Source organism: Sphaerodactylus townsendi, linkage group LG08 (genome assembly GCF_021028975.2).
Source record: "Sphaerodactylus townsendi isolate TG3544 linkage group LG08, MPM_Stown_v2.3, whole genome shotgun sequence".
In the NCBI taxonomy this organism is placed as follows: domain Eukaryota; kingdom Metazoa; phylum Chordata; class Lepidosauria; order Squamata; family Sphaerodactylidae; genus Sphaerodactylus; species Sphaerodactylus townsendi.
The window spans coordinates 114,692,988-114,704,478 of NC_059432.1; the positions used below are offsets into that span (position 1 = coordinate 114,692,988).

General features: G+C 51.5%; 1 protein-coding gene across 1 annotated transcript; it reads left to right on the forward strand.

The window, feature by feature from the left end:
• The first annotated feature begins 349 nt into the window (after positions 1 to 349).
• On the forward strand, positions 350 to 11,491 carry IQCG (IQ motif containing G). Its single transcript, XM_048506983.1, has 7 exons — positions 350 to 432; positions 1,404 to 1,551; positions 3,471 to 3,632; positions 4,401 to 4,475; positions 6,021 to 6,152; positions 7,985 to 8,086; positions 11,219 to 11,491. The coding sequence occupies exons 1-7, from the start codon at positions 350 to 352 to the stop codon at positions 11,363 to 11,365; spliced, it is 849 nt and encodes a 282-aa protein (XP_048362940.1). The 3' UTR covers positions 11,366 to 11,491.

Below are 11,491 nucleotides of genomic sequence, written 5' to 3' on the forward strand. Positions count from 1 at the left end.
CCCCGCTCCCCCCCCCCACCCCCCCCCCCCCGCACCCCCCCCCCCCCGTCCTCCCTCCCCCCCCCCCGCCCCTCGCCCGCCCCCCCCCCGCCCCCCCCCCCCCCCCCCCCCACCAGCATGGCCAATTGGCCATGCTGGCAGGGACTGATGGGATTTGTAGTCCATGAACATCTGGAGAGCCACAGGTTGCAGACCCCTGGCTTATAACATTGGTTTATGTAACAGTGGAGCCTCTTTGAGACTCCCTAAGGTAGAGAAGAGTGGAGTATAAACACAGACTCTTCTTCAACACAGACTTGCTGACTGATTGTGGGCCAGAATCGGCTTTTGCTCGCTTCAGCTGCCTGTAATGGCAGTCAAAACCCACACTGTCTGGTTCTCAGCACCGCAGCAGAGGAACAGGGAGCAGCTGCGGCGGGTGGTTAACAGCAGGTGCGATCTAATCTGGAGAACCAGGTTTGTTTCCCAGATTAGCTTGTGCACTCCAACACATGCCAGCTGGCCTTAGGCTAGTCACAGTTCTTCAGAGCTCTCTTAGCCCACGTACCTCACAGGGTGTTTGTTGTGGGGGGACGGGGGGGACGGAAAGGGAAGGGAGATTGTTAACCTGTTAACCTTTGAGTCTCTAGGTCAAAAGGACCAGGCAGCTGTGATATGAAAGACCTGGGAAAGCTGCTGCAGGTCTTGGTAGACATCATAGTAGGCATCATGGTGTGTGTTGTGGGGAAGGTCAGGTGATCTCCATGTGCCCAGTTTGGACTGGAGGCACAGCACTGGGGGAAAAAAGTGTGTGGGGGAGGGTATAAATCCAAATCCTTCTTCTGTTTGGATGGTGTGATTCACACAGTGAGCCACACAGGAGCAGCAGTGGCGTAGGAGGTTAAGAGCTCATGTATCTAATCTGGAGGAACCGGGTTTGATTCCCAGCTCTGCCGCCTGAGCTGGGGAGGCTTCTCTGGGGGATTCAGATTAGCCTGGGCACTCCCACACACGCCAGCTGGGTGACCTTGGGCGAGTCACAGCTTCTCGGAGCTCTCTCAGCCCCACCTACCTCACAGGGTGTTTGTTGTGAGGGGGGAAGGGCAAGGAGATTGTCAGCCCCTTTGAGTCTCCTGCAGGAGAGAAAGGGGGGATATAAATCCAAACTCTTCTTCTTCACCTTCACCATCCTCACCTGTTCCTTTCTGTTTTCCCAGGTTTGGGTGCAAGTGATCTGCAGGGTGAATTTTCTGCTTTAGGAACTCCTATTAAAAACTCCCGAATTAATCTATCACAGTCAACGAGAAATCCCAAATCACTCCTCTCCAACATACACACTTTTACTCTGGACAAAATAATCACTACTTTGCTGGGGACCATATTTTCTTTCTAGCCCTGGCAAGGCGTTCCCTTTCCTGGCCAAGTCCTTTAAGCCTGACCAAGTCTTATTTTGTTCCAAGAGGTAACAGTAGTTTTCTTTTCCTTTCTAGGGAAGAGCTGGGGAGAAGGAAAATAAAGTCTCTCCAAAAACAGATTCATGATGTCAAGAAAGAAAAGGAGTTTGAACTCCAGGTAATTTCCCCAAACCACTTTTATTTCATTCTGATTATTTTTAAGCCTCCAGCAAATTGTGGAGCATCAAAAACTACGCAGTAGCCAAAGCACACAAACGAAACCCACAATTAGAACCTCTTTCCCTCCATCCGACGCATCTTTGAGTGGGGGGATTCACATAAACCCAACAGATACAAGCAACGTAACTCTGTCTCACAACAAAGTACGACTTCAGAAAAACTGCCTGCAAGGCTAAAAGCAATCAGGGAGAGAGGCAGCCATTCTGATCTCTTGCTACAAAATAAACCCGAGTCCACTGAAACTTTGAACACTGATGGTGGAAAGGGGAATCGAGGCGCAGCTGATGTAAGGTGATCCCGTAGGGCAGTGATGGCGAACCTTTTTGAGACTGAGTGCCCAAATTGCAACCCAAATCCCAGTTATTTATCGCAAAGTGCCAACCTGGCAATCTAACCTGAATGCTGGGGTTTTAGTTTGGAAAAAACCGGTTGGCAGAGGCGTACCTGGGGTAAATGGCGCCCAGAGACAAATTGTCTCCAAGACACCCCCCAGGCGCTGCCCACCCCGCCCCACCCCCAGGCTCCGCCCCCCACTTCCCTCAACCCCACCCATGTCACCATGGACATGGGCAAGATCTAGGGTGCCCACCTCCCCCCCCAAGCCCCACCCCCGGCCTCAGTGCTTATAAAAGAAGGTATCCGAGGCCGGGACTGCAGTCTCTTCTGGCCTTCCCGGAGGGGAGGTCTGAAGAGACTGCAGGCTGCTGGCTGGGAGCCCAGCAGGCAGGGGGGGGAAGGAAGGGAGGGGAAAGTCCAGGGCAGGGTTGAGGGCGCTTGGAGGAAGCAGGAAGTCCTGCTGTCTCGACATTTTTGCATGCCTCGGATGGGGTCGAGGCACGCGGAAATGACAAGACAGCAGGACTTCCTGGTCACGTGGGGGGCTGATTTTGTGCCCCCCATGTGACCAGAAGAGTGGCGCCCGGGGACAAGGGGTACCCCTTGTCCCTAGGCAGATATGCCACTGCCGGTTGGCTCCTTCTTTCTCTGCCCCATCCACTCGAGCCAGCCTGCTCTAGCCTCCAGCAAGTCCTGCGTGCACCGCTCTGTGCCTCTCTAGCATCTCTGCCTGCTCTGCGCCCGCCCCCCCCCTTCCCGGGCAGAAGCCACCCGGAGCACAGGCACCAGGCCCGCCAGCCGAGTCCTCCCTGCTCACCACGGTGCACGCATGTCGTGTTTAGTGGCCCAGGTCAGCCTTGATGTGTGTGTGTGTGTGGGGGGGGTGATTTTCCGCCCCCCACATGATGAACTCTGTGTGTGCATGCCCACAGAGAGGGCTCCAAGTGCCACCTCTGGCACCCGTGCCATAGGTTCGCCATCACTGCCGTAGGGTTTTTCGATGGCTCACTCTAAGAACATAAGAACAAGCCAGCTGGATCAGACCAGAGTCCATCTAGTCCAGCTCTCTAACTCGCAGTGGCCCACCAGGTGCCTTTGGGAGCTCACCTGCAGGAGGTGAAAGCCTTCTGCGGCTGCTGCTCCCGAGCACCTGGTCTGTTAAGGCATTTGCAACCTCAGATCAAGGAGGATCAAGATTGGTAGCCATAAATCGACTTCTCCTTTTCCATAAATCTGTCCAAGTCCTTTTTAAAGCCATCCAGGTGAGTGGCCATCACCCCCTCCTGTGGCAGCATATTCCAAACACCAATCACACGTTGCGTGAGGAAGTGTTTCCTTTTATTAGTCCTAATTCTTCCCTGAATCACACCATCCAAACAGAACGCAGCCCCTGAGCTGCCCACAGAAAACAGCACAGGGTTGCAAGTCCACCTGTAGCTGTGACAGGCGTCTTGGAAGCCAGCCCACGCGTGGAGGCTGCGCCAGCCATCCCGAAACTCTAGCTTTTCTTTTACTTCCTAGAACCGGGACGAGATGATCGCATACCTCAAGGACCAGCTCCAAGAGATGAAGGCAAAGACTGACATGGAGAACCGGTACGTGAAGAAGGATGCGGAGTTGCAGGTGTCTCAAACGCAGAAGAAGTGCTCGGACGCTGACGACGATCTGCAGGATGAAATTGACGTAAGCCGCTCAGCCCCAAGCTTGGACAGATAGGAGCAATGAACAAGTAACTAGGGCAAGTTAGGGGGCTTTCACGGCCGGACTCACTGGGCCGGAACCACACAACACCCCGGTGATTCCGGCTGTGAAAGCCTTCGACAATACATTATTATTATTATTATTATTATTATTATTATTATTATTATTATTATTATTATTATTATTATTATTATTAATTCGATTTGATAAACCGCCCTACCCTACAGGGAGAAATTGTCCCAAGACACACATCTTATTGCATATTTCTCTTACTTTTTCTTCCCAATCTTTTCTATTTGGACAGTTTTTTGCTTTCCAGCGGTCTGCAAGTATGACTCCAGCAGCTGTTTGTAAACACAAAAATAGTTCTTGTAATTTTGCTGGAAGGTTCTTCGGAAAGAAACCAATACAGTCTGTGTGCAAAGATAGGAGCAGCAGTGGCGTAGGAGGTTAAGAGCTCGTGTATCTAATCTGGAGGAACCGGGTTTGATTCCCCGCTCTGCCGCCTGAGCTGTGGAGGCTTCTCTGGGGAATTCAGATTAGCCTTTGCACTCCCGCACACGCCAGCTGGGTGACCTTGGGCTAGTCACAGCTTCTCGGAGCTATCTCAGCCCCACCTACCTCACGGGGTGTTTGTTGTGAGGGGGGAAGGGCAAGGAGATTGTCAGCCCCTTTGAGTCTCCTGCAGGAGAGAAAGGGGGGATATAAATCCAAACTCTTCTTCCTCTTCTTCTTTTCTCCCCTCTGCAGAGGCTGAGAAATCAAACAGATGAAGAGACCAGAGTCCACCAGGACATTGAGAATTTCCTCAAGCATCAACTGACGGTGGGTGACTGGCAATTTTCTGGCGATCCCGTCAGCCTGTTTTAAAAGAGACGCCATAGCTCATGGGTCTCAAACATGGTGCCCCCCCAATCCCTTTCCCGGTGCCCAGGTGTTTTTACAAAAGCAGATGGGGCCATGTGGGTCTCCTGCCCAGCAGGGCCTCTGATCAGACCCCGCATATCTGATCGGCCGGGCAGATCAAAACCACATTGGTTACACTGCAGCTTTCAAAAGTCGGCCTGCAGGGAAGCGGGGGGGGGGGGGGGTCGGTGACAAGCCTCACCCTCTTACTTTCAGGGAGGCAGGGGGCAGGGCTCGGTGGTGCATGGCTGGGGCACACTCTGTTTGGTTATGTGGGGGGCGGGGCGCCCCCTCATATGTCCAGAAGGCCTGGGGACATGGGTGAGCCCATGGCCCGGTAGGCTGTACACCTCTGGTGGAATGAACATATGGGATCCAACCTGGAGCCTGTCGGTGCCCCCAGTGTGTGAAGACCTGGCTGTGTTCTTTTGCTCCTTTTCCCCAGTGTATTTTTAAAATTACCGTCCTTCTGTATGTGCTAGGTCTTGGACCAGTAGTCAATACTGGGAATAGACTCTGGGAATAGGCACAGTAGTGATTGGAGCAGCAGTGGTGTAGGAGGTTAAGAGCTCGTGTATCTAATCTGGAGGAACCGGGTTTGATTCTCCACTCTGCCGCCTGAGCTGTGAAGGCTTATCTGGGGAATTCAGATTAGCCTGTGCACTCCCACACATGCCAGCTGGGTGACCTTGGGCGAGTCACAGCTTCTCAGAGCTCTCTCAGCCCCACTACCTCACAGGGTGTTTGTTGTGAGGGGGGAAGGGCAAGGAAATTGTCAGCCCCTGAGTCTCCTACAAGGAGAGAAAGGGGGGATATGAATCCAAACTACTCCCCCTCCTCCTCCTCCTCCTCCTCCTCCTCCTCCTCCTCTTCTTCTTCTTCTTCTTCTTCTTCTTCTTCTTCTTCTTCTTCTTCTTCTTCTTTCCTTCTTCTTCTTCTTTCCTTCTTCTTCTTCCTCTTCTTCTTCTTCTTCTTCTGGGGAACCTGGCCTCTATTGTTACATTTATCCCCTTGTTGCCCCTTGATTCTCCCTCCTCCCATTCTCCCAGAGAATGTGTGAAAGGGAGAGGTGCGAAAGAATTTGTTTTGAAGCTGAGCATCCCAAGGCCGGAACATAGAAGGACACAGTCCCACCCCAACAGACACAACACTCCCCTAGCCCAGGTGTAATTCCTAGCACCTTGTTCCCTGCATTTGTTTGATGCCAGGAAGGAGCAGGCGCCTTCCTGACATTATGTCCTGACAGACCTTTGTGTTTGTGGGTTGCTGCATCTCTCATAGAAGCCATTTTGTGGTTGCGCCCACCACCACCACCCTGTGCCCATGTTAAGACCCCACGAAGACCTGTTTGCATTTCAGCTCTTCCCCTGCCTGCCAAGAGGCACCCACCAGGTGCCCTGGAATATCGGGGGGGGGGGGGGGGGAGAGGATCTTCATTCCCTGGCATGTGTCTCTCTCCAACAGATCATAGAAGAGAAGCTGGAATACTGGATGGAGAAGTATGAGAAGGACACAGAGGCCAAGCAGCAGGAACTGAATTCGCTAAAGGCTTCCAGAACAGCTGACCAGATAGCCCTGCAGGAACTGGCCAAGCAGGTAGGGAGAAAGCAGCGACTACCCACAGATGCTCAGAAGAGCGGGAACTCCTGCTTCTCTGTTGAATACTCCCTCCTCCAGCCTCCCATCACTGTATCAAGATTTTTAGTGGTCGTCCATTTTAGAGTGTTGTGGAAACAGCACCATAGAGTTGAAACAGGCCACCAGGGCCATCCAGTCCAACCCCCCGGGCCCTGACCACGCACCACCCAAGAGGGCGTAAGTTCTCATAAGAACATAAGAACAAGCCAGCTGGATCAGACCAGAGTCCATCTAGTCCAGCTCTCTGCTACTCGCAGTGGCCCACCAGGTGCCTTTGGGAGCTCACGTGCAGGATGTGAAAGCAATGGCCTTCTGCTGCTGCTGCTCCCGATCACCTGGTCTGTTAAGGCATTTGCAACCTCAGATCAAAGAGGATCAAGATTGGTAGCCATAGATCGACTTCTCCTCTTCCATAAATCTGTCCAAGCCCCTTTCAAAGCTATCCAGGTGAGTGGCCATCACCACCTCCTGTGGCAGCATATTCCAAACACCAATCACACGTTGCGTGAAGAGGTGTTTCCTTTTATTAGTCCTAATTCTTCCCCCCAGCATTTTCAGTGAATGCCCCCTGGTTCTAGTATGGTGAAAAAGAGAGGAAAATGTCTCTCTGTCCACATTTTCTACCCCATGCATAATTTTATAGACTTCAATCATATCCCCCTCAGACGTCTCCTCTCCAAACTAAAGAGTCCCAAACGCTGCAGCCTCTCCTCATAGGGAAGGTGCTCCAGTCCCTCAATCATCCCCGTTGCCCTTCTCTGCACTTTTTCTATCTCTTCTCAATGGAGGGCTTTCTGGAGGCAGGGAGGGGTTCTGCTGTGTTCTCCCTCCCTGCGTCTCCAGAATGCCGTTTGGAGGCGGCGTGGCAGCAGCGCCATCCCTGGCTCCCTCTGCGATCTGGATTGGGCTGTTAGAAGAAACAGTCGTGGCACCGTGGAGAAACTGCCCCAACTCTTGGACTAACTCAACTCAAGCAAAAGGGCCAAGAAATAGGAGGAAATGGGAGGCAGGGGCAGTCATGATTGACAGCTCCTTTCTTCTGGAGGTGTCGGATAATAGGGCCGGCTCAGGTGTGAAAGACTTTGTTTTCAAAGACAGGTCTCCCAGGCTGCGCCCATGGCCTCCTCTCCTCTTTCCTCTCCTCCGGAGTACCATGCAGGGTCAGCCTAGTTATCTACATTGCCAAGCGCATAGAAACAGAAGAAAGGCCCATTAACATCTGACAGGTGTGGGTACACAGAGGGTCACTGCTTGCACCCCCACCCCAGCGGAACCGACTTCCTTAGCCCAGGTGTGCACCTTTGGCGCCTCTTTGTCTGAGGGCAGGAGGGGGCAGGCACCGCTAAAAGCCACTGCTTTCACATCCTGCCTGTGAGCTCCCAAAGGCACCTGGTGGGCCACTGCGAGAAGCAGAGAGCTGGACTAGATGGACTCTGGTCTGATCCAGCTGGCTTGTTCTTATGTTCTTAAAGCCCACCTGGAAGCAGCAGTGGCGTAGGAGGTTAAGAGCTCGTGTATCTAATCTGGAGGAACCGGGTTTGATTCCCCACTCTGCCGCCTGAGCTGTGGAGGCTTATCTGGGGAATTCAGATTAGCCTGTGCACTCCCACACACGCCAGCTGGGTGACCTTGGGCTAGTCACAGCTTCTCGGAGCTCTCTCAGCCCCACCTACCTCACAGGGTGTTTGTTGTGAGGGGGGAAGGGCAAGGAGATTGTAAGCCCCTTTGAGTCTCCTGCAGGAGAGAAAGGAGGGATATAAATCCAAACTCCTCTTCTTCTTCTTCTGCAGGTCCTCTTGTGCGAACAAGTGATCATAGAAGATCGGAAGGAGAAGGAGGCGGCACGCCGGAAGGTAGAACAGGATGCCCTGGAGATGAAGAGCATCCTGAAGGTGAGGCGTTTTCTGCCATGACCCTTGTCTGAGCATCCAGGGATTTCACCTTCAGGGAGTGAGCTGTGGAACAGGTCTCTGCTCTTCCTGTGCTCCGTGCATCACAAGGGCGTCTCCCAAGCCCTGCCCTCCACCTGGGTTTTCTCAGCCACCAGTTTTGGAATGTCTGCTTGGAAAACTGACTACAGTTCCTTTCCTTGCTCAACATTTCAGCCCAGTTCCATATAGAGAGTGTCTTAGCCTACTGCATCTGTGTATGGTTCTCCAGTTGCCCAGTGGCAGATAGGAAGGCGCTCCAAAGGGTGATCACTCCTGCACAGAGGATTATCGGCTGCCCTCTCCCCTCCTTGGAAGAACTCTATAATTCCCGAAGCCTAAAGAAAGCCCAAAATATTCTGAGAGACCCGTCTCATCCAGCACGCTCTCTTTTTGAACTGTTACCATCCGGCAGACGATGCAGGTCTATCAAAACTAGGACAAAGAGGCTTAGAGACAGCTTCTACTCTAGAGCTGTGGCGATGCTGAACTCCGCGGCTTCGTGTTGATGTGTTTGGGGCTGTGTAAGAACATAAGAACAAGCCAGCTGGATCAGACCAGAGTCCATCTAGTCCAGCTCTCTGCTACTCGCAGTGGCCCACCAGGTGCCTTTGGGAGTTCACATGTAGGATGTGAAAGCAATGGCCTTCTGCGGCTGTTGCTCCCGAGCCCAATGGGTGGAGGAAGGGATGGGTGGAGGGATGGGTGGAGGAAGGGGAAAGTGAGGGTGGGGTATGAGTCTGAAATTGTGTGCATCGAGGAATGCTGCTGTAAATTTTCATTGTGCGTGCACAATGACAATAAAATGCTTATGCTTAAAAAATAATAATGGAGAATTACCATGCTGGCATAGTATGAGCAGCTGCCATGGATTACGCATGCCATGAGCGACTCTTTCAGTCGAGAGCAGCAGTGGCCCAGTAGCAAAGACCATATTTGAGGGAGGACCAAAAGCACCTGTCTTGGTGGGGGAAAAAATGAGAAAAATAAATTAGCACAGAACGGGCCTACTTTACCTGTGGACCTTCAATTTCATCCTGGTCACCAGTTACACAATAATCCAACAAAACCTCATATGCATGGGGAAAAAAGGAAAGAAAGCATTTGAAGTCTGAGCTAGGTGGGACTGAGAGAGTTCTGAGAAGACTGCAACTAGCCCAAAGTCACCCAGCAGGCTTCAAGTGCAAAAGCAGGGAAACAAATGTTTCACCAGATAAGAGTCTGCCGCTCTTGCGGAGGAGTGGGGAATCAAACCTGGTTCTCTGGAGCTCTTCCCCTAATCCGGAGAACGGGGTTTGAGTCCCCGCTCCGCCACTTAAGCTGTGGAGGCTTATCTGGGGAACTAGATTAGCTTGTGTACTCCCAACACATGCCAGCTGGGTGACTTTGGGCTAGTCACAGTTCTTTGGAGCTCTCTCAGACCCACCCACCTCACAGTTTGTTGGGGGTGGGAGGGGAGGGAGTCTGTAGGCCAGTGATGGCGAACCTTTTCAAGGCCGAGTGCCCAAACTGCAACCCAAAACCCACTTATTTATCGCCAAGTGCCAACACAGCAATTTAACCTGAATACTGAGGTTTTAGTTTAGAAAAAACGGTTGGCTCTGAGGCGTGTGTTACTCGGGAGCAAGCTTGGTGGTAGTCGGTGGCTTTGCTTTCCTCCAACGGGTGAATCATGACCCTAGGAGGGTTTATTCAGAAGCAAGCCCCATTGCCAGCAACTGAGCTTACTCCCAGGTAAAGGATCACGCTTTAGTTCTTCGCATGAAAATCAGTGAGGTTTAACAGCGCGTTAACAGGGTTACCTACACTGCTTCCGAAAAACTAGGTCTCAGGTTTAATGCTAATAATGCTAATATTCAATTAGCTAGTGCTAATAATAATGCTAATAATCAAGCCCAGTGGACCATGTGTGTGTGTGGGGGGCTCTATTTGCACGTGCCCACAGAGAGGGCTCTGAGTGCCACTTCTGGCACCCGTGCCATAGGTTCGCCACTACTGCTGTAGGCCCCTTTGAGTCTCCTTACAGGAGAGAAAGGGGGGATATAAATCCAACTCTTCTTCTCTTAACCACACCACAGGTGTCAAACTCGCAGCCCTCCAGATGTTCATGAACTACAATTCCCATCAGCCCTTGCCAGTATCGCCAATGCTCATGTTGGGAGGGACAGATGGGAATTGCAGTTCATGAACATCTGGAGGGCCACGAGTTTGACACCCCTGCACTACACCATTGCCACAGGAAAGTGGTAATGAGACAAAAGGTTCTTCTTCCCAATTGCGGGTGTGTGTGTGTGTGTGTGTCTTCTGGGAGGCCAAACTCACAGGGCTTGCTGAGACTGAGGCCTGATTCCATCCTGGCTCTTCTGTTTTCCGCTTGGCCCAGTACCTCTGGGGGCCAACAACTGTCTGGCTGGAGTGTGTCCTTCTGCCAACAGAAATAAATTGGGCCAACAGAAATAAATTAATATGCCTAGACGATTGGAGAAATAAGGTCCAAAAACTTTTTATTATGGACAGAATTCCCTTTGATCTGAAAGATCAGCCAACCGAAGATTACTACCGTGTATGGCAGCCGTGGATAAATCACGTTTCTTTATTGTATAAAACCTCAGTCTGTATGAAGGTTTTGTAGGTCTGATTAATCAGATTCCATCTCAAATTGTTATGTTTTGTTTTGTGTATTCTTCTTTTCCTCTTATCTTCTCTTAAAACTTAATGACTAATCTGCATCTTTCTGATTATTACGTTAAGACTGTGTAGTAGAGGGGAAGTCGGGGGGGGAATGGAGGGGGAGGGATTAAATAGATTTTAATAGATTTTATTGGTTTAATAATTGTATTGATTGTAATGAATATTGTTGTGCACCGCCCAATATTGTACAAATGTGACTCCCCCATTAATGTTGTTTGGGGGGAAAGCAATAAAAATATTATTTTTAAAAAATAAATAAATAAATAAATGTGGGCATGAAGACACTGCAGCAGGTAGAGCTGCAGTAGATAGCTGGGAAGTGGGGGAGGGGACCAAGGTATGAGCTCCTGAGAGTCCATTCTTAGCAAAGCACATCACTCGCCCTCCCTCCCTCTCTGTTTCCAGCTGCAGGCCTGGTGGAAAGGAATGATGGTTCGCAAATTCCTGGGCCCCTACAAGGCCCTCAAGAAGCTCCTGGAGGAAGAGCCACCGCCCAAAGAGAAAGGGAAGAAGGGCAAACCTGGGAAACCGGGAGCCAAGAAGAAAAAGTGAGGGCAGCGCCAACGCTCCACTTGCGCTGCTCTGAGCTCCGGGAGAAAGGAGTGGTGGGGACCGGACCATCCCCTGCGTTTGCCAAGACGGTCAGAAGCAATAAAAAGTGTGAGAGCTCTACATGCA

Excerpts from the sequence above, each read along its gene's own strand:
- IQCG (XM_048506983.1), top strand. The coding sequence starts at position 350 with ATGGCAGTCAAAACCCACACTGTCTGGTTCTCAGCACCGCAGCAGAGG. Across the intron at positions 1,552-3,470 it reads AAAAGGAGTTTGAACTCCAG|AACCGGGACGAGATGATCGC; the intron begins GTAATTTCCCCA and ends TTTACTTCCTAG. Across the intron at positions 3,633-4,400 it reads ATCTGCAGGATGAAATTGAC|AGGCTGAGAAATCAAACAGA; the intron begins GTAAGCCGCTCA and ends TCCCCTCTGCAG.